The sequence below is a fragment of the Mauremys reevesii genome, linkage group 5, assembly GCF_016161935.1.
Source record: "Mauremys reevesii isolate NIE-2019 linkage group 5, ASM1616193v1, whole genome shotgun sequence".
In the NCBI taxonomy this organism is placed as follows: domain Eukaryota; kingdom Metazoa; phylum Chordata; order Testudines; family Geoemydidae; genus Mauremys; species Mauremys reevesii.
Genome location: NC_052627.1, coordinates 22,462,536 through 22,486,035, shown reverse-complemented (window position 1 = coordinate 22,486,035; position 23,500 = coordinate 22,462,536). Strand labels below are relative to the sequence as shown.

The window sequence follows — 23,500 nt, the reverse complement described above, 5'->3', positions numbered from 1 at the left end:
GTACTAATGACAAAAGTCTTTTCATAACGCTGATGACTAGAGTTGGTTGGGAATTTTCTACTGAAATGATTTTTTTTGATGGAAAAAGCTGTGTCCACAACATGGAAATTTACTCTTTAATTTTCAGCCAAACATATTTTATGTTTTTCCTGTGTTTTCTGTATATGTCAGTGGGTATCTGTGCACAAACTACACTATTATTTAGGTCTCTGGGGCATATAGTGTTAACGGGGGTGATTAAACAGATTAAACATTTTGGGCTAAATCCTGGAAGTCAATGGGATCCTTGCAGCACTCGACCCACTGAGAATACACCCTTGTGTTCTGAGGCTTAATGCTGTCTTTTGTAAGTATAAGCAGGTAATGGCACATTCTTTGACAGACACTAGTCATAAACAACAAATGCACATGTATGTTTTTACCTTTCATGATAAAAATCAATAAGTAGACCAGTACTGAACTCATTTTCCCCCCGGTAAGGCAATTTGCAGAGAGGTCAGATTGTTCAGATAGAGCCAAGGATAATTCTCCCTCTAAACATGTGTATCATTTTTGCCATTTTTAATTGCAGTTGTTCCTGGCTTTGCAACAAGATAACAAGATGGAATACTCTAACAGATATTCAGTGTCAGACACCTGCCATGCTAAATCTTCATCGATATGAAATGTACTGATTTTCAATAATGTGTTCGCACAGCTTTCAAAAAACTTATGGTATTTACAAAGAACTTTTGTTCATTGCAGAGATAACACTTGTACAAATCCCACAGATTTGAATAGCAAGCTTTCTGGAAGCCTTGTCTGCTATTTGTAAACAGTCATATCCTTGGTTGTGCTTTGTTTGTATATTGCATTTTCTAAGATAAGAATCCTTTATAACGATGTAGCAACCTGCCATCAAGAAGATTTTCATAAGCATTTTTACTTAGGTATATGAAATAGGTGACTGTACAGTTGGCGTTTCTGTTAGGCAACCATCCCAAAAGTCTAAGTATTGGGTAGTGGGGCACTGAAGTACATTTAAAGTGAACATGCTGCTGATAATATATTTCTTAGCAATTTTATTACCAAGATATCAGATTGAATTTTCTTGCTTAAACATTTACAGGATGAAACCCTATTTAAAGGCAAAGGTTTACTAGATCTTACTCATGAAGGAAAAATGGCATTTACAATACACATTATTACTATAGTTCAAGAATGAGTGTCAATTTTTCACACAGAAAATGGAAAAAAAAAGATTTCACTGCACACATTAAATATACAGCAATGTTAAATTCATAGTATTTCTCATTGAACATTATTGAAACAGTGACTTGGATTAATGTGGTTCAGAAAATACAAAGGCTTCCCCCCAAACAAAACAAGAAGATTCTCCTTTTCCACCTACTTCATAGATCTCCAGAATGGTAATGATTTCAGCTGGTTCAGTGAAAGGGCCTGTGCATTCTAAGAATAGGCTGAATGGGTAAAGAAGTGTGAAGCTGATCCATTAAGGATTAGATGAAAAATATGGACTCAAGTATCCTAGCTTCAGTATATCTGACACCCCTGAAAAGGTTGATCAAGTCTCAGAAGTTACTCAGTCACGTGGAATGCACTCAGGATATGATCAGTCAATGAGAGTTTGATTTTACATTATAAAGCTCAGCATGGCAGGGTCCATGTCTTTATCTGTGTCTTATACAATGCGAAGCTCATTATCAGCACTTAATTAATAAGGATAACATAATGCTTGCAACTTCGTGGCCTTGCTAAAGACTGTTGTGGGTGACGTTCCTTTGGAAATAGTCTAAAATTGTCTTTTTGGCTTTCAAGAGTATGTATCTCTCCTGCTTATGTAGTTGAATCCTAAAGATTCAGATAAGGCTGTAATAGGAGTTTCAAAAGCATGCAGGCCTCCATAGAAGAGTTTTCACAGCCAAAAAATAAACAAAAGGAAAAGGACGGGAGTGCAAGGAAGTCAATGACTCTTCTATCTACAATTCATGACAGTGATTCAGGTGCTAATTCTTGGGGCTCCTTTAGAGGAGTGAGGTGGAAGGGACTTGGGGAAATGCTGCTTGTTCTGCTAGAGAAGAAGGTATACACAATTTGCTAGAAAAAAACTGCATATTTCAGCATAAATGATAAAAAAATATGAGGGGGAAATGCATTCAGTGATAACTAGGTTTGTGTAGGTGAGGAAATGATAATGCGAGCGCCAGAGTAAATTGGATGGGCTTGTCAAAGCCAAACCCAGATAATGTTGCCATGGTTATTGAGTCACCCAGATAAAGAGACCAATGTTCGCTATACTGTATAAAGGTTTGGGATAGTCTTTGTGATCCTTTATAAGGGCTTTCGGTAGATACTAATGTTCAGATGTGCAGCTGGGTATCTCTGTATCATCAGGGAAAACAAATCAAAGAGTTAAAAGGAAGGGGAAGGGATGTCAAAATGCTGTTGGAGCCATCATTTGGGACGATTTCTAATAGGGTCTCATGAGAATCTAGATTGATTGATTTATCACTATCTTTTCTGCATAATGGCCAGTCTTACTGATTTTATTGATCCTCAGTTATGTTCAGTATCATGTGCTTTATTAGATCAAGTGGCTTATATACTTAATCACATGCCCAGAAATGAGTTTTAAAGGCTGAGGCAGATACATACACACACTGTAGAATCTGCATTTAGGTTTTTAACAGTTACACACAGGCAATTCTACTTTGTTTTATGACTGAAAAGATCATCGTGAGTTAATGCACAATATATACTTGCAGGGAGATGCAGCTTGGTGTGTATTTAAAAAAAACACAGTTATTTCCCCCCTTTATTGGTGCAATAGGAATAGCAACAATGCTACTGGGGAAGATGATTTCCAATTTATTGCTACTCAAGACCTGGATACTAATCAGAGTTCTTGGTCCATAGCTAATGAACTTGGAGTTTTTGTGGCAGAAAAATTAAAAAAACATGATGACCTATCAAGAATCTGGCTGCTGTGAGAATATAATTAGTGCCTATGAAGCTGGAGACCGAGCTTGAAGGATTTTGTGGCAAGGGCAGCAAGGGCAAAGAAAGTCACATTAAAAAGAGATGCAATCTCTGGTGGGTCATTTGAATTTCATCTGCAGGGTAATTTCCACGCCATTTAGCCATCTCCACAGCAGGAATAAAGAGGACTAAATATGTTATTAAAATGACAAAGTCATACAAGGGGGGGGATTTGGGTATGTGGGCAGTATGTTTGATGAAATTCAGTGAGAGAGTAGGATGAGTTAGTGTCAAATCGGGGATTTCAAGTGTTCACAGAAAGATACGGTACACTGGAGAGGAAGGGGCTGAAACACACATTCAAGGTTCATGGTGTGTTGAGGATTAGTCCCATATAAGCAGAAGAGAGGATTACAAAACCACTACACTAGCGTGGTTTGCAATTGTTCCCAACACTGGTGACTCTGCTCATTTGGGTGTGTAGGTCAACGAGCTGCAGGATCTCTTTCTGACAACTTATGCATTGTGAGATCCATTAGCAAATAATTAGTGGATTTAGGCCTACAATAAATGCACTGTTATTGAGGGTTTTTTTCCTCCTTGAAATTCAGATTTTTAAATCTAGGCTTTTCAGAGCAAAGCATGTGCCTCACTTGTTAACTATCCAACTGATACGGGGAAAGAAAAAGGAAGGGGCTTTCTTGCTTTCAGATCACATGGGATTCAGAGGAAAAACAAATGCAGTAGGTCATACTGGTCTGTGTTAGGTAAGATGCATTTTTTCAGTCCCAAACAAGCCTACTGTTCCCCACTGGTGATGAACCCAAGGTTAGAACAGATGGTGATATCACTGTCTGCTCTCCCTCGGGGTTTTCATCAGTTGAGAGCAGCCTCCATTTTCATTGTAGGCTCCATGGAATCTCCTGCTGGCATATGCTGCCAGGGGATATGATGAATCAACTCAGCTCCTAACCACCCTAAGAACGCCTCCACTCTGCTTGTGGTGAATGTAGCCATCTCTCCTTATTTTGCTTTCTGGGCATGGCACCTTTAACTTTCTACAGAATGCCCCTCTCTGCAGGGGAAGCTGCCATTTTATGAGGCAGGATTAATGCAGCATATTTCAGAGGAGACATGCACCGCCCTCTCTCATGGAGACTTTATTTTTTTTCTTTCTGGTTGTGTTGTTTTCCTTAATCTAAAGTAAACACCAGACTGCACAGGAAACATAACCGCCCACGTTTAGGGTGGACTATCTGACTGACACTCTTAAGGGAGGATTTTCTGTGGGAAGAATCCCTATCAGGGTCAGTTAGGACATAAGGTAGAGCAGACCTTGTGCAAATTTGGCCTATAATGTTTGTTCCTGCTAAGTGTGGGAGTCAGAGTCTTTTGGAAGGACAAGTGCCTGTCCAACACCTTACAGAGAAAACCACTGATCTTCATTAAAATCACAAGTCCTGAATTGGGGCGGTGTTCAAATACCTTGAATTCCTAAAAAAAAAGCAGTTATGAATAGTATGCCTAGCTTTAAGCTATACTTTCGGATTATGGGACTCTGAAATTATTCTCCTTACTTCAGTGTATTTCTTTCTTACTTATTTAAGATTCAGGTATATCTATTAATGAGTACTAAGAATAAACCTGGTGTTTTGTGACTTTCTTAGAAATAATTTCCTAGCAAATGAATGCGATATAATTTAGAGAGCACCCAAAACATGTTGGAGCAGATTTTCGGCTGCTGTATACTGTATACTTCAATGAAGCAGTGCTGATTTATAGCAATTGAGGATCTGGTCCGCAGTGAAAAAATGTATTTAAACAAGTCCAGCTAGAAGTCTGATACCCAGTGCCTTGTACCCTGTGTAGTCATTTACATCTGAGAAAACCGAAAGCCAATTGGGAGGAAATGCTACCAGAACAGAGTTCTCTGCTCATTCGTGTCATTGATAGCATTTTACACCTACTTTGCACTGGTGTAGGTGACTATAAATGGTGTCAGGCAGTGGGGAATCATTCATAGATTCATAGACTTCAAGGCCAGAAGGGACCATTATGATAATTCTAGTCTGACCTCCTGCATAACTCAGGACAAAGAACCTTATGCAATAATTTCTGTATCAAGCCCATAACTTGTCTGAGCATATATAATACAATATAGAATATATTTTTAAAAGATATCCAGTCCTGATTTAAAGGCTTAGTGATGGAAAGTCTACCAATTCCCTAGTTAAGTTCTTCCGATAGTCAATTACCCTCACTGTTAAAATGCTGCACCTTATTTCTTGTCTGAATTTATCTAGCATCAGTTTCCAACCATTAGATCTTGTTACACCTTTTTCTAGTAAAGAGCTATTGGCTACCATGTTGTTTACATACAAGACCATGTACAAAATTATGAAGTAAATATATCCTTAAAATACAAAGATATTCACAAATCATATAAAGCAAAAAAGGAAAGATACATAGTTTTCACTTGATGCTATAAGCGAAAGCGGAGCCCAAATTCTGAGCTGCAAAATCTATGCAACACCTCTGGAGTAAAGCGGGTTGCACCGGGAAAATAAGGTCAAAATTTAACCCACCATATCCAGACCTGGTGGCTGATTCTCCACTGCCCTGTAAAAGCACCATTACCTGTTCAAGGTGAGCACAAAACATGACCAGATCAGAATTTTCCACTCACTTATGATGGTGATTTTTTTCCTATTACAGTCCCTGTGGACTCTCTTGTCACAGCTGTAAATGGTTATACAAGGAACAAAGTTGTGGAGAATCAGGCCCCTGGACTCCTGAAATTTCACCTGTCCTGCAGGATGGGAGTATCTTTCTTAGAGAAACTCTGTGTTATGCAATGGAATTTACCTTGCAGGAGAGGAGAAAATTCAAGGTACAGATAAATAACTCTGTAGGCAGCTTCATTCAAAGGTGGTATTTTGCATTTATGGCTGACTTATGTACGATACAACAAGTAACCAGTAAATGTAGTGACAGGTGGATACTTGGCTGGGATGGAGCCACTTGCCAATCTCAGCCAGACTTCTTGACCGTAGTTTAACTCCAGTAAAGCATGCCCAGTTATTACCCTGTCAATGTACTTGTTACCGTTGACATTTTCAGACTGGAAAGCGAGCTTGTCTATTCCGTCAACCACTAAATAGCCAGAGACGCGAGGACTGAATGATGCAATGGTGTACTCGAAAACATACACCCCGAGATATGGAACACGGAACCTTCCACTTGCTGGGACATAGGAAGATCCATAGTTGACATCCAGATTATTAAATCTGATGGGGCCAGGAGTCGTCATCCCATAGGTGTGAGAGGCAAAGAAAGCCACCATAGGTGCATATCTGTAAGATCCTTTGGAAAAATCTGCAAAGAGTAAAGAGTATTTCTGAGATATGTTTCTTTGTCTTTCCCTCCCCCACCCCCTCCGTTTCATAATTAAAGAGGACCCATACAGTATGTCAGAGTTTCAAGTAGGAATTGAAACAGACACAGTGTAGAAACATTTAAGGCGTCTCGTCAAGTAGCTTCAACAGCTAGAATAGAAACAAAATGAATCCCCATGCACTGCAGAAAATGCATTTTCCTCCACAATTAGTGCCAAGTGCACCTACAAAAGCTATATGTCAGAAACAGCAAGGGAACTTCATTGTTGACTGTACTGCATTATTATTAAGAAAAGCTTTTATTTTCCCTCTTGCCCCAACTGCAGGATCTCTTTCTTTCCCGGTATCACAAAATTTACACAGCGTGTATGGGTGTTCTGAAGCCAGGAATTGTGCTCATAGGCCCTAGACAAATATGGGAGAGATTTAGCACTCCTGACAACAAATGGGGGAAATAAAAATGTATGGGTTTTTTTTCCCATTCCGGCTGAGCATACATGCTAATATCCCTGCGACTGTACAAATGATTTTACTCACTATTCATATGTAGTCATGAATGAGAAGCAGCCAAACAGCTGCTGCAAGTAGCATTCAAATCACATTTCATGTGGCTTGGATGTAAAATGTGTATTTATTTATTTTTAAGCTTGGCTGAACAAGTATATTTTCTGCTTTCCCTGTTACCAGTAGCATTTATGTGGCTTTCAGGGTACAGATCATTAGGTGGCGTAGTAATTCCTCTGATTTGATTGACTGGCTGAGGATCTGGCCCCAGGCTCAGTAATAGCTAATGGGATTTACAGCACACCCCAAGAGGTGCTGGGCCCATCATTTCCCAGTGAAGAGATTTCACTATTGTGGAATAAAATTCCATCTCAGCTTGTTCAAATATGTTTCTAACACCTTCCCCAGTAACCTGTCTACTCAACCCACCACAGAGCTCTCTGGGTTTGTGGCTGGCTCTGTGATCCAGACCAATTAAACCTTGTGATGTGGGCCACACTAAAATAGGGGATTATGGGTCATCAACAGGGATTAAGTCCTCCAATGCTAAAGCACAGGACTCTTCTACTTGAGCAAAAGGAGTAACTTTAAGTGGTATCAACAATAGTAGGCCCTTATCCTCTGTGAACCAGTCTCTAGAGGGCGTCACAAGATATTTAGCCAGTGTATTATGTTAGCAAATGCTGGCTGATTACTGCATGATGCAAAATGCTCATATGCATTAGTATGCTACCTTGCTAAATACTGTACTTACCTACAGTCACAGAATTTTCATCTACCAACTTCATACTGCAGTTGACTCCTCCAAAGGGGTGGCGACAAGCACAAATAAAACTCTGCTTTTCATTGATGCAGGTTCCTCCGTTCTGGCAGGGGGAGGTAGTGCAGCCCAAATACTCACCTGTTTTAAAGGGAAAAAAACCAAAACCTGAATTGTCATGGTCGCTATATTCACAAACATTAATTACAATGATGCCCACTGGGTCTTGACTGGGGTCATGCAAAACTTTTTTATCCATACCTGAAATCAGGTGAAATTCCCCTTCTGAATTTGTGTGTGAAAGTCAACCTCAGAGAGGGTTCAGTCAGAGCAGGACCTTCCCTATCAGTCAGTCAGACAGTTCTACCTGCACATCTTCATTCCAGGCAGTCAGTTCCAGGAGCATTGTCTCTCTCTCTCTCTCACACACACACACACACACACACCCCTCTACATGTCTTGTCAAGGTTGGCTAGATGAGATAAGATGGAAGATGTTACCTACTGTGGGTGGATGGCCCAGGGTCATCTAACAAATTTGCAATTGAGCCATGTCAATTGCTGGCCCACCAACCCACTGCAAGCTGTCTCAGGGATGGCGTTCATTGCCCATCACTCCATTTGGTGGCAGCAGAACTGGGAAAGGTCACCAAGTCTGGGTTATTCTGGACCAAGAAGGGCATCAAGTTCCCATGTCTTGGAGCTCTGCCAGCTGCCCCTCTCTTATAAAGTCAACAGGATTCAGCTTGGATTCTCCTGAAGTCGTGGCGGTGTGGCACAAGGACAGAGGCAATCCCTAAGACATAATATCTGAGCTCTGGAACACCATGATTTGTTCACTTCAAACCTTGCCCCTGCAATTTTGGGCATGCTACCACAGAGGTTGTTTTGAAAGTTTGTCCCAGAAATTAAAGACAGTACAAGGTTCATACTGTTCAATGGAAGGTGATGAAGATTAAGAGCTCCCAAACCACTCGCACACTTAAGCACTTTTCTGAGCAGGGAAGCTTGCAAACTTTTCTTCTCCTGTTATATTGGTCAATCAAAGCCAAAAACCGTAGAGAACATTTTTCTTTGCTATAATTTGCGGTGCACTCGTCTCAGCCATACTATACAACAGACTCAGGTCTTAAGAGTAGTGTCCAGCAATTGAAATTGTGCTTAGTCCTATGAAAAGACAGTAAGTTGGACAACTTCTAGGTGTGTAAGAATAGGATGGTAAATTTAAAGGGGTAGTTGAGAGACGAAAGGTCCTTTCAAATAAGCTCCGATTGCCAGGGGAAGTGTTGTATTGTCTCTTTCCACAGATAACTCCATGGCTGCAAATGAGGTATCTTTAGTTTCCAGCATAACCATTTCAGGTGCTACTGCATTTAGTCACATTATTTATATGATGAATTTTATTTCACTGAACAGAATGTTAAAGCTTTTTTCTCTTTGTGCAATGTCTCGAGTTTAGACTGATCAGACTTATGGACTGAAATACCAAAAAGGTTCTTGTGTATCTCATGTAATTTTTTCCTACAGTGAGTATCATCCATCACAATAGTAGTTGAAATAAAGCAATGTAAGATTGCAGTGTCAAAAGTCACAACACAGGCAGCTGAAGATGAAGCACCTGTTTGCTCCTGCCTGGATAATCGCTTTGCTCTAGATTTAATTGAAGTGACTCTTGACTCACATTTCTCAGACGCTCACAACTGCTTTTGTTGTATGTAAGGAAGGATGGACAGTGGCTGATTGTGCCATAGTTCAAAAGCACCAGCTCCTCTGGGTGGACAGCCCAGTGTGCATGGGATGCTGAATGCATCTCAGTCTGTTAACTGGCCTGTGTTTGTGCCTAGCTGCCGGGGACAACCAAAAAGGAACAAATACATCCATGAAGCAGCCAGGAGAGGCCAGTGAAGCAATCTGCATTGGGGAGGAGAAGATTGGTTAAAGGGCTGCAAAAGGAGGAACATGTGTACTGTGGAGGGTGAAGTTAAACTCATCAAGAGAGACCCTCAGATTATATAAACTGGCATAAGTCAATGGAGTTACACCAATTTACAGCAGCTGAGCATCTGGCCCTCCAATTCCTAGAGAGGACCAAGCCAAAGTTATTAAATCATCCATAAAAAGTGAGGAATTTCCCAGGAGCAGCTCATCCTCTAGCTGTCTGCTGAAGCACTGTAGTCTCTGTGCTGCGCTTGTAGCACACTATGACCCTGTCAAGCCACCAAATATTTTCCTTTTCTTTGCACCATTCAGCACTACATGACATCCCTGAACACAACTGCCATACTGCACACACCTTCTGAACGCAGGAAAGTTGCAAACAGACTTCACTTAGGGAAATGTCTCTGAGCACAGCATTTCATCTCGTTTTATTTAAGCCTTCACAAGTCACTAGGACAGGTAAGTGGAGGAGAGACTTGGCCAGGATAGTTCAATGAAAGGTTTAAATGGCAGAAATAACAGCAGAGGATAAGATAAATGAGGTACTAGTTCCATGCAATTCAGTGGGACGGAGGACAGATGTTATATTAAAGCAGAGTTCTGCTACTCTTAGTAAAGGCACACAGCCACAGTCTCTCTTTAGGGAATATTCTACTGATTGTGATACAAACAAATCTTCAAAGAAGTAATGAAACTCTGTCAGTATCCACTGCGGTGCTATTTAGAACGAAATCAGATTTTTAATAATCTAAGGGAACAGATGATTGCAGCTGGCCTGCTTATTGAGAGGCATGAGTCCAATTATTTAATTTGGGAATGGCTTAAGAGGAAGGCATTTGGAAGTCATTTCCCAATGCTTGGTTTTCAGTAACTGTGACTGTCTAACTACCTGCAACCATTAAAAGATGGGCAGAGTTTGGGATTATCCTGAGCCAAACTGATTTCTAACACGCCCAAAGGCTGTCACACCACAACGTAGTTGCAATTAGGTCAGTAGTCTGACAGTGTAGTCCCAGTCCGACAGCGATAAAAGTAATGGCTGTTCAGTGGCACAGGCGAAATGAATTCCTGGTCTCAGTCCAGTGGCTAGATGTCCATGGCACAAAAGGCACAGATTGATTGACTCCCCTGTAGGCAATCTCAGCAAAGAGGCCAAAGCATGGAATTACACTGTCGCCTCACTAGTAGCACATTGGCCTTGCACTGGGGAGGTAGCTTGTACTGCAGTAGCTCTATCCTAACTGGTTCTTTTTTTTAAAACAGAGAATGTGAGTCTCCAGGACTTCCATTGCAATGCCTTTTGTGAGCACTAAATTAAAAAAAACCCATCACCATCGCCTTTCATCTGCCTATTATTCTATCAAACTAAATATGCACAACTGAAGTATGAAGAGTCAAATTGAATTAGAATAATGATCAGTCTCTTGCAATTAAAACACTTAATGCAAAATACAAATGGGCTTATTTTACTGCAGGCTTGAATGATAAAGCAACAATGAAAGCTTAACATTTCTGTCAGGAAGAGTCAGAATTTACATGTATCAGTAAAATGTGACCCAAAATAGATCTCTAATTCCACATCTACAGACTGCAGAACTCTAACTTAACCCTCATTATGAGTGTCCCACCCCCAATGGAACAAATGGGAAGTGTGCATTCAAATTAAATGGTCTGATATAGCTTATTGAAAGACAAAAATGTTCAGTCTGTTCTGTTGTTATCCATTATTACACATACCATGCTTCTGGGAGTCTGGGCCAGAAACAATAAGGAGGAAGATAGGAAATAAAGTGGAAATATTATTGAAACCTTAATAAACTATAACTTCTGGGATGCTTGATTCTCTGATGAACTGTGAACGGTTGACTTTAGTCAGGTCCATGTGAGTGTACCGAGATGAAAGGAATGAAAATAAGATACAGGAGATGAGAACAAAAATGAAAATAACCTTTATGCTTATCTCCCCTTTCCTGGTCTCTCGCTCTCTCACACACAGGCACAAAATACATCACCTGCTTAAAGACTGTCATCCCACTGAAGTCGATTACTTGGTGGAGCCATTACTTAGATATTACTTTGCATTCACCCCAAATTCCCATTATATTCAACACAAGAAAGGATGAAAGGGCTTGAATTGACTCTGCATTCCTTGTGTACACCTATAACCACAACTGGCTTCAGAACTGCAGTCTCACTGATTTCAATGGGACCCCATTAACATCAGTCACAAAATTCCCATTCCTTTAAGTAGGGCCAAATCCTGATCACACGGAAGTCAATGGAAATTCTACCATTGATGTCAATGGGACCAAGATTTGGCTCTACTTGCATATGGGTTGCAGGATTAGGCTCCTCAAGCTGTCACAAAACTAAACAAAGGGCTCATTGTCACTACGGGGAGATCGACGGCGTTGCAATCGATGCAGCGGGTGTTGATTTTGTGGGTCTAGCGAAGGCTCGCTAAATTGACGGCAGATAATTCTCTGGTCAACGCCGGTACTCCACCTTTCCGAAAAGAGTAAGGGATGTCAACCAGGGAGCATCTCCTGCCAATGCAGCGCAGTGAAGACACTGGGGTAGGTCGACCTAAGCTATGTCGACTCCAGCTATGTTATTTACATAGCTGGAGTAGCTTAACTTAGGTCAACTTACTCTGGTAGTGAAGAAAAGCCCAGAAAAACAAACATCTAAGTCCTATTAAAATCTGTAATTAGAGACTTGTAACTCAGTGGTGATGCTGACCATTTGTATTTGGAGACTCTTATGGAGCTGACACACATTACTTGTGTTGTGTATGGTTTCTTAAAACATGGACAGGAGGAGCCTTTCTGGATGAGAAAAATCCATCCCACAAGGAATAGGACAGAGCGGACCAGAGGTGTAAGAGGGATAATGTTTAGACTATTTGTAGAACTGTACAGTAATAAACTAGTGACAGTGCTGAGGGGTTATCAACAGTGCATTCAAAAGCCTCAATAGCTTTAGAAAATCCTATAGAAACCTTACTTTCAAGCTGTTTAGAAAAATTACTTTTAAAAAATGGTGTTTGCTATTATCTGCAAAGATCCCTACTTTCTACAAGCACATCAAAAGTTATCAAGAAAGCTATATGTGAAAATTCAGAGTCATATAAATAATAAATAGGAATGACATTTATTCATTAATGTTTAAAAAATAAGCTGCTGGCAGCTTCCTGTGCTCCAGGCAGTGGCCCTTTTGACAGTTTCCAACAAAGTGAAAGATCCAGGAGGGATCAGAGTGACATCAATTTTCTCTCCCTTTAGTTTTAATTAGGATCAAGGTTTTTTGAATTTCCATCTTTTGTGCAATGACAGAGGCAGGCAGAAAACAGAGATGGCTCAGAAGGAGTGGCTGTACTAAGGATAAATAATTGAAATTCGCTTTTATTGTATGGAAAGGGTTTTGCAGAGGTCAGTGCATTTTTAAGCATCTTTCAGTTGCCAGATAAAATATTGACGTATTCTCGTAAGGATAAGACAACTTTGGGCCCAATTATTTGATCTTTGTGTTAATGGGGTTAATGTATGTTTAAACTGAAGCATGGGCTTAAATACTCTGCTGAATAGTTGGATTTAAACACACGCTTAAATACTTGAACTGAGGCCTTAGTCAGTGTTCATTCCAATAAAGCTCAAGAACTTGCAAGCTACCATGAAAGGGTCTCAAACAGAATGAAACTGAAGTTGGCTTTTTTAAATCAAATGGATATTTAGGAATAATTTTTTTGCACTATTGGCTTAGCTTTAGTAATGGATGTGTGGAAATCGGAAACTGACCACAGATGGGGAAAAAACTGGTTAGGTTCCTGAACATAATGCAGATTCCAGTTAAACCTAGTAAAGAACCTGGGAGAAAATGGGATAGAAAAGGTGGATGAGTGATACAAAGAGATTTGCCAACACTTGAGCACCTATAAATAGGTAAGTGTAACATGGAAATTTTTATTTCCCTTTCCATTACCTATCCTGCATAGCCCATGAATACATTTTTTAAAAAGTGCCATAGTGACTTAGGAGCCCAAGTCCCATTTACAAAAGTGACTTATGCTCCTAAGTCACTAAACCATTTTTGAAAATTTTACCCAGCATCTTATTTTTTTCTCGTTTTATTTCACTTTCACAGAAGTGACACAAACTAAGCATTTGCTTGTATTATAGAATTTCAGTCAAAGCTGATGCCTAATATTGTACCTCAAATTTTATATTTTTATTTTTTGCTATTAGACCTCTGACATGAAGTTAGGAAACCATTCACATGTGGTTCTTCTCTGAAAAGTGCCTTTGTAAAAATGACATCATCTTACTTGCTTTTTAGGTATACTTAGTCACGCCCATTTTACTGACTAGAGCCCTGATCTTGCAAATACTTGGGCAGATGTTTAACGTTAAGTACACTGGTAGTCTTAATGAAGCTTTGAAGTAGCTAGCAGTAGTCCCATAAAATCAGTGGGACTGCTCACATACTCAAAGTGAAACATGTGACTACGTGTTTGCAGGCTTGGGGCCTATATTACATTTTTTTTTTTTTTTTTTACTCCTGTTAAAAAAAGAGCCTGCCAACGGCAACCCCAGGCCCCAGGGCAGAACAGTTAATGGGCCCCCATGCACGCACAAGCCGTGCCCATGCAGACGCAGTCCTCCTGACATTTGGGCAGAGCTGCGCCTGCGCTGGCTGGTGCCCAGTGAGCTGCCGGCTGCGCTGCTGGGTGCGCTCTTCTGGCAGGCCCGGGGCTTTCACATGCCCGCCCGGTAGGGTTGCCAACTGTCTAATCGCACAAACCCAAAGATCCTTGCCCCGCCCCGCCCCATCCCTTCCCTGAGACCACGCCCCTGTCCTGACCATTCTCTGAGGCCCCACCCCTGGCTCACTCCATCCTCCATCGCTCGCTCTCCCCCACCCTCAATCACTTTCACCAGGCTGGGGCAGGGGGTTGGGGTGCGGGAGGGAGTGCGGGGTATAGGCTCTGGGAGGGAGTTTGGGTGCGGGAGGGGGTGCAGGGGCAGCCTGGGCCCTTTTAAATTGCCTGGGCCCCTGGACAATTGTCCTCTTTGCCCCCGCCATTGGTGGGCCTGCGGAAAGCTGATGCAACTCTTGAAGAGCAAACTGGATTCCTGTTCTGGTTTCCACATCTTTATTCTGACATCCAACTGCAGAATCTTTATAGCTAATGCATTAGCTGGACTGCCACTTGATTTTCAGATTCTCAGTTGAATTTGAAAGGCTGGGCTGGTATTTAAAAACTAACCCACTGTTACTTTTACATCCTAAACTGAGCAGATGTGGCTTCACTGAGGGAAAAAACCATGGCACCTCAGGAGGTCTTTTGTAAAAAGTCCATTTCCAGAGGACAAATACACTTTTAAGAGTATGTCTATACTGCAGTTAGACACCTGCAGCTGGCCCGTGCCAGCTGACTTGGGCTAAGAGGCTATTTAACTGTTGTGTAGATGTTCAGGCTTGGGCTGCAGACCAAGCTCTGGGACGCTCGCACCTCACATGGTCCTAGAGCCTGGGCTGCCACCTATACTTGAACATCTACATTGTAATTAAACAATCCTGCAGCCCGAGCCCCATGAGCCCAAGTCAGCTGGCATGGGCCCACTGAAGGATTTTAATTGCATTTTTCAGACACCCATAGTCACAGATATGTTGAGAGTGATCTGCTGCATTATTTACTGCTATTCATTTTTAGTCAAGTTCTCCTGCCAACTCTGTTGGGACTGCTAATTGATTTGGTTAATTACATTGATTACATAAGCCTTTATTATAACATTAAAGACCCCAGCAGTTAGTGTCTGTAAAATGCATTACCTGGTTCTATAGCGTTGTCTGTGTTTCTCTGACTTCGGCCTGCCAGACTTGTGGTGGCATTCACTGTCCCTTTTTTCGCCATAGCTGGTTTCTTTACAGCCTGTTTCATCTGTTTCTGGAGTTTGGTAATATTGCTCAGAGCGTCAGCCATGGATTTGTCCACATACCAGGTTAAATTAGACAGGATAGTCCCTGTTTTTATTTCCAACACAGACTCTATGAGCTCTTTTAGGCCTCTCTGCAGCAGTGGGATATCAGGTTGAGCAAGTTTAATTAACTGGGGTACACTAGCATTCACTTTTCGAATGCTGGCTGAGGCATCCTGACACAGCCCCCAAGCCTCATAAGCAGTCTTGTTTAAACGGGGGATATTAACTGAGAAACGGACAGACTTTGCTTCCAGTGCTTTGACTCTGGAACTCAGTGTCTGAAGCTTGGAAGAGACCATTTGTTCTTGTTCTGTTGAAACAACTTTGCCTTTTTTTAGTGAAACACAATTATTCACCAAAAGCTTGGTTATATTCGACTCGATGCTCTGCAGGCGAACTTCTTGATCTTTTGATACCTCTGTAGAGTGTAACAGCTTTTCTTCTAGGTGACTGATGTCTTGTTGGTGCTCAGCCATTTTGGATGATGTTTCATTTAAAATGTGGTAAACTTTTCTGAGGTCAGGGAGGCTTATTTTCTCATGCTCTTCATATGGAAAATCGGAAAGGTCCTGAATTACTTTTGAAGCATATTGGTGACTTTGCTTGTCATTGACCAGTGTCTGAAGGGACTCATTCAACAATTGGAACTGGGGAATAAATGCCAATATGCTGTCCATCTTCTCAGCACCACCACAGCAGGCCTCGGTCTTATTTTGCAGGACATTTAGAGTATCTTTCAGAACATAGTTATCCTGAATGGAATCAACAGCGTTGTTTAAAACTGTCATGGTCTTATTTAAGCCATCTTCTAGGTCCATGAGGCATTCATTAATACGGCTCTCAAAGACTTCATCTCGAGTTTGAGCCTCGCTTTTAAGCCTCTCCTGGCTTTTGACAAGTTCTTGGATGGTGGAACTCAGACTATTAACAACAGTGGTTAGGTTTTCCAATGTCCTGCTGATTGCTTCCACTTCAATTTGCTGTTCATACTCTGCTGTCAGACTAAACGGTGGCCCCTGCTCAATCAAGGGTTGGAGGATCTCCATATCATAACACAAATCATTAATTTGCTCATTCATTTTGTCCATTTTATTGTCCAATGGAAAGACAACAGCAGCTAGGGTTTTGTTTAAGAAATGCACGTTCTCTTCTGTGCCCTTTAGCTTTGTTTGGAAATCATTCCTGCACTTTGACAAGGTGTCTTCACATACTGTATGAACAGAATCTCTCTGAATCTCTAATGTAACAGTAAGATTGCTGATCTTGATATCTTGTTCTCTTAAGTCGTCATGCAGCTGCAGCACCATTAGGCCATGTTTCTTCACTTTCTCATGTAGAGTGAGAATATATTCTGTAATATTATCATCCACTGCTTTATCTATTGGAGGGACATTTTGGTCTGACATCCGTTCAGCTGATAACAGTTGCTCATAGACCTCTTTCATTTCTGTAAGAGTCTTATTCAGAGATGCATAGTAAATGGTGCTTCTTGTCTGCTCATGCTCCAAGTCAGTTTCCAAGGATTTCTGCTTTGCCTCTAGTTCTTTGATGGGCTTGTCATAAGCAAGGCCCATCTCCTCTTTCATCTGCACCAGATCATTCTTCAGCTCCAGGATTTCATTCTTTGTTGGCCTGTCTTCTTTCTCCTGGGCATACTTTTGTTGGGTCTCATTCAGCTGTTTGACTAATTCTTTTGTGCTCTCAAGATCCTCTGATAAACTCGACACAGTCTTGAAAATTTGGGCCACTGTCTCTTGTATGTCACTTTGGTAGACTTTAAACTGCTCTCTGATAAGGTCTTTGACTAGTTCATTGATACTTTTAGACTTGAGACCTAAAAAAAAAAAAAAAGGGCAAAAAACAAATAACTAAATAGTCTTTTGTTTACAGACATCCAACATTCTTTCATTTAATGAGTACACACAGTGTGTTGTAAGGAACTGAAATGTAATGGTTGTCTCATTATGATCTGCTTACTTATAAATTTAATTTAATATGCTAGTAGTTGTTGATGTTTGAGGACCCGATACTGTTCCCAGTGAAGTGAAATGGAGCTTTACTGATTATTTCAATAGGCTCAGAATCAAACATTCATTTGCCTAGTCCCAAGCAGAGCAACAGACAAGATAAGTGTGTTCTCTTGGCGATTCACACACTTATTTATTGTGCTCTAGGCTCACAGATGTTTGGGTGATTTTTATCCATAGAATAATAGAGCAAAGGAAGAAAATTGGGCTGCCCCCTATTTTTTTACTTTTCACCCCCACAAAAAAGCAGAGTTTATATATAGTATACACCTTTTCATGGGGTGCAGCATCCTATCCACTGTGCATCTGTCCTGCTCCCTCCGGTCAGTGTGGAAGTGGTCTGAGGACATGGCCCTTCTCCACCTCACCCCAATCTGGTTTGCTGTTTGCTCTGGGGGAATATGGAGGGAGCAGTACTTGTATACCCCAGAGCGCGGGAACTGCAATTATTCCTAGCCCTCATGAAGACAGCACCAGGGGGGATGTGATCCTAGTTTCCTGTTTCCCCACAGTGCACCTGCACAAAAATCAACAACAACCCGGGCCTAAGGTTTACAATTAGAGCTATTAAATGCAGTTGATGGCAGCACTTTCATCAGAGCAACTTGATTGGGAGATTGATTTATGTTGGTAATCTAACACAGAACTAGTAATGGGAGATTTCATCTAGCCAGGTAAAACATGGGACATGATAGGTAAAGGCAATAAAGGCTCAAAAACCATTTGTAGACTGGCATAGTATAAAAACTGCTATTCTTATAATGTACATTCATAATTAGGTTTATAATGATTCCAAAATAGAGGTGGAAAGCATGGGCATGGGATTTCAGCAATCTTGGAAGAATGTGGAAATGATGGCTAATGCAGAAAGGAATAAAGAAATGGATAGAAAAGATGCAGAGGGGAAATGGGAAATGTTTGAAGACAAATTAAATGTATGCCCAAGAGTCAATAAATGTAGAAGTGAAAGCAGGCCAATATGAATGGTAGAGACAGTATAAATGTGATCAAGGGTAAAGGAGAGCCACACAGTATGTGGAGTATACAACTCTGGAGACAGAAGGATTGGAACTGTGAATTACATTTATAGATTTAGAGAAGCAAAGGCATGTTGTTTACGCCTACAGTACCAGTTTCCTAAAATTATTCTTAGCCAATAGATAAAAAAACCAAAGTAAGTAGTTGGGGGCAAATCCTAGGAAAGTGAGCAAAATGTTGCAGTTCTGAGGGAAGGAATTTTCAGCCCTGATCAGCTGAGGTATCTGTGCAGCTGGACCATAGCTATTACTACGGGGTATGCAAGGGAGTAGTCAATGTGTGTCATTGCTCCTCCTTCTTTTCTACAGGTGGATCCATACTGACCCATTAGCCATGCTCTTACCACCTTCCCAAAATAGCTATTTGCTATTTTCTTACCTACTTTAGGGGTCGGGGTTCATGTCATCTTTTTTAAAAAAACAGAGAAGTCAAGAAAGAGCTTGACTTAACTACAAATAGATAAGCAAGGTTTCATAAAAGGGAGATCATGTCTAATAAATATCGCTTTGAGTTTTCCCTCTGTGAATTGGATCCACTTGCTTTTTGGGGTCATGAAGAATTATTTCTATGGGTGAAATCCTGGCTGTACTGAAATCAGTGGGACTTTTGGCACTGACTTTAATGAGTCCAGGATTCCACCCTTTATGTTTAATCTAATCTTTCCTTCGTTTTTTCCCTCTGGCTAAACTTGTCCATACTGCACTTATCACTGGGGCATCTGAACACCGCATTGGCAATATTTATCCTGTTTCTTTCAGTTGTATTAGCAGTCCTAGATTCTTCCATTGTGAAAGCTCCTTTCTCTTAGGACATCTCTCCTCCCCCTGGCTTCCATCAGGATTACTGGGGGGGAAAGGTATCCCTTGAATTCACATTCCCGAAGGTGCCTCTCTTTTATTTCCAGAGAAAACCGTCATGTTTTAGGATGCGTGAGTTGGGATAATGTGAGATTCATAGAGTCCTGATGAACTGGACTTAAAAAAAAAAAGTGTCACATCAGTGCTAAGTTTACTACTGTATAAAACAGATTTACCTTTGATCCTTACATGATTTTCCCTTCAGAATAATGTGCAGAGCCAATTAAGTGTCACTTAGGTGGAAATTTTCATAGTAGTATAAAGAAATTTTACCTTACAATGCTATTGCTGCCAAAGAGAATTGTGCTCATCATTTATTATTTGTACTACAGTAGTGCCTAGACACCCCTGTGTGGTGGATGCTGTATGAATATAGAGTAAGGGACAGTCCCAACCCCAAATGCTTATAAACTATATACCCCTAACACACCAAGAAATCTGTTATCTACAGCAGGCACTCAGATACCACAGAATATGCTCCAAGGAGAAAGTCCAGGACATACACTTTAACAAACTTAAACCCCCCTTCACCAAACAAGGACCACCCAGAGAAGCTGGTTCAATACAGAAATAAAACTCCCTTCATCCGCACACCGCTAGTTGTCACCTACCACCCTACACTGGAACCTGTATGGGGTATCAAACAACACAACACATACCCAATGTGGACAATATCCTGAAAGAAATCTTTCCTCAACCCCCTTGTCTGACCTTCAAACAACCCCAGCTACTCCAAGCTCATTATCAGAAACAAGCTGCCTAGAGACCAGGACTCATCAACTCAAAGCAGCACCAGATCCTGCTAGAACAACAGATGCAAAACCTGCTGACATATCTCCAGTGCTACAACGATTGACACTCCCCACAACACACCTTTCAAGATTCATGGGTCCTACACATGCCTATTACAACGTGTGGTGTACCTCATCCAGTGCACTAAACACCCCAATAACAACTATGTGGGTGAAACCAGACAATCACTGTGCTCTCAAATGAACTCACACAGGAAAATAATAAAAGACAAAAACACCACATCACCTGTGGGTAAACACTTTTCACAAAGCAATCACTCTATATCTGACCTATCAGTCCTCATCCTCAAAGGAAACCTGTGCAAACCTTGAAAAGATAAGCCTGGGAGCTTAAATTCATAACTTTGCTAGATACTCAAAATCACAGACTGCAACAGACACTGCGTTTATAGCTTATTACAATAATCTATGACCCATTTAAACTCTGCCCCCAGCTTTTGTTTTTTCCTTCCCTCCCATGACTGGAAAGGTGTTAATGGTTCACTTCAACTTGAATGCTCCCTTGAAATATGTTAACTTCTTATGTTAAGCAATCTGGTGCACTTTGTATCTAGCTGTGTCACTCTGGATATGTCTACATTGCAATTAAGCATCTGCGGCTGGCCCATGTCAGCAGACCTGGGCTTATGGGACTCAGGGCTACAGAGCTATTTAATTGCAGTGTAGATATTTGGGCTTTGGCTGGAGCCCTGATTCTGGGATCCTCCCCCTTTGCAGGGTCCCAGAGCCTGGGCAAGCCCAACATCTATATCACAATTAAACAGCCATATAGACCAAGCCCCGTGAGCCTGAGTCAGCTGGCACAGGCCAGCTGCAGGTTTTTAATTGCAGTGTAGCCATGTCCTCTGAGTACATTTCCTAGAAGAAAAGCTCTGTATATGCCTGATGGCTTGTCTCTCTCCCCAACAGAAGTTGGTCCAGTAAAAGATATTACTTCACCCACCTTGTCTCTCTACAATCTAACAAGACAAGATAGACCAGAGAAGTATTATCCCCAGATGGTGATCAGAGGAAGAGGTATGTTAAGGTACATTGATTCAGTCAAACACTTAAGCAGATGCTTGATTTGAAGCCAATGGGACTTAAGCACTAAAGGAGAGATTTAAGCACAGTCTTAAGCGCTTTGATGAACTGGGGCCAAAATGACTTGCCAAAGTCATACAAGTAGTATGTGGCAAATCTGGGAATTAAACCCGGCTTTCTAACATCAGGGCTTGTCTTCACTGCTTAAAAAAAAAAAAAAAGGCGTTTTTCTACCTCACGGTAACTAAAGCATAGCTATCCTCCTCAGAGATATGGCTAAACCCTCACTTATCATTTGGAAAATTTTTACTCTATCACAAAGGCAAATTTTTCAACAGAGTGAATGCTGGATTGTAAACCAAACAACAACAAACCTCCTCAAAGGTTTGCCCCAAACTTGCGTGAAACATGTATTGCACACATACTGTATAATTCAGACTTCTCAGAAACAGAGCTAATCCCACCTCTCCAACAGCTAGCAAAACAGAGAAAGTGTAAAGGAAAGGAAGTTGTAGATAAACTCATATGCCCTAATAGTGACTTGGTTTAACTTACCTTGGAGAGTACACAACATAGTGTATTGATTATTTGTTATTATTAAAGAGACCAAAATAAAGGCCTTTTAAAAATTGTACTCTCAGAAGAAACAAAGAAAGAGTTCCCTCTACAAATACGGAATAATAATAGAGGTCAGCATAAGAACATTTTTCCTGGCACCTTTAACGGGGTGAGTGATTGCATTAATTTCTTTCTTTCTTTTACCTTTTAGGAAAGACTGGAAGTCTCTGCCCTTATCTTCATTGATTTTGCCTTCCAGAGAGGAGAGTGTCTTACTCACATCACTCATGGTAGCAGAAATGTTGTCAACCTTCTTCTGTAGAAAAGTCAGTTTCATCTCCTGGCTGCTAATCTGCTCATTCATTTTTTGTGTAACTGCTTGGTGGAAGAATAGAGCAAAAAAGAAGCTTTATTAAATCACAGGGGAAAGAAAGTGGATTTTTTTTTAGAAACATTAGCTGAAAGTAGAATGCAAAGTTTCTGAGTTACAATTTATGAGTGAGTCATCTTCATTTTTGTCATATATCACACATCAGTGACATTCAGCAGCACAGCAGTAACTAAAAACTGAAGCATTGCATATCCATTATCAAGTATTTATAATTCTAGAAGAGCTCTTTGAATGGTTAACCTATCTTAATCAGCATAATCCCAGTCTTCTCCCACCTACTACCTGGTGGAGGATTCAGTTACCACTCTCTCATTAATTCTTTGTCCCTTAATAGCATCACCAAGATATTTATTTTCACTTATCATTTACAAATCAATGAACACGTGTAGTTTCAATGCTTCAGTCTAAAGAAGATACATCCATTTATGAGTGATAGGATAGAAAGAAGGACCCTCTGAACAGGGCGGCCAGATCCTACAAGAATGAGCACCAGAAAAATAAAAAAATAAAAATACAGGATAGAACCATTATAGTTCTGACACTATCATTCGAAAAAGAGTAAATTGCCCAGTCTGGGAAGTTCAGTTATTACAATATCAATCCAAATTGTCCCTCCTTGTGGTCATGGTCTATTGAGATTAGTGGATGTCTGGTTCCCAGCTTTTAAATTAGCCTGTAGAGAAGTAAGGCCCTGATCCTGCATTATTGGGGCTTCACGCATATGCCTGCCTTGAACGTCTTGCAGAAGTGGGTTTTAAGACTGAGATTTTCAAGAGCCTAAGAGAGTTAAGCACTCAAAATATGAGGGAGTTGCGGTGCCCAACTCCCTTAGACTCATTTGAAAATCCCACCTAAATGATTATGTTAAATATATAGATCAGGGGTGGCCAACCTGTGGCTCCTTGTATAGGCACTGACGCCGAGGCTGGAGCTATAGGCACCAACTTTTCAATGTGCCGGGGGGAGCTCACTGCTCAACCCCTGGCTCTGCCACAGGCCCCGCCCCCTCCCCGAGCCTGCCAGACCCCCACTCCTCCCTCTCCCCCTCCGAGCCTCCTGCACACCATGAAACAGCTGATCAGGAGGTGCAGGGAAGAAACGGGAGGCACTGGGAGGAGTGCGGGGGACTGATGGGGGGCTGCTGACATATTACTGTGGCTCTTTGGCAATGTACATTGGTAATTGCTGGCTCCTTCTCAGGCTCAGGTTGGCCACCCGGATATAGATAGATAAATACA

At 41.1% G+C, this 23,500-nt stretch overlaps 1 protein-coding gene across 7 annotated transcripts in view; it reads right to left on the bottom strand.

Moving 5' to 3' along the window:
- Positions 1-1,044: 1,044 nt before the first annotated feature.
- The window catches only part of MMRN1 (multimerin 1), a 67,444-nt gene continuing 44,988 nt past the window's right edge, over positions 1,045-23,500 (bottom strand). For 6 of the 7 annotated variants that reach the window (XM_039540840.1, XM_039540838.1, XM_039540841.1 and 3 more), the window contains 4 exons: positions 22,076-22,249; positions 15,408-17,390; positions 7,633-7,779; positions 1,045-6,354 (listed from right to left, as the gene is read on the bottom strand). In XM_039540840.1, the coding sequence (XP_039396774.1) occupies positions 5,933-6,354; positions 7,633-7,779; positions 15,408-17,390; positions 22,076-22,249 (2,726 nt within the window). In that variant the 3' untranslated portion in view covers positions 1,045-5,932. The remainder of the gene's footprint in view (positions 6,355-7,632; positions 7,780-15,407; positions 17,391-22,075; positions 22,250-23,500) is intronic. The other variant, XM_039540839.1, reaches the window with a different exon arrangement.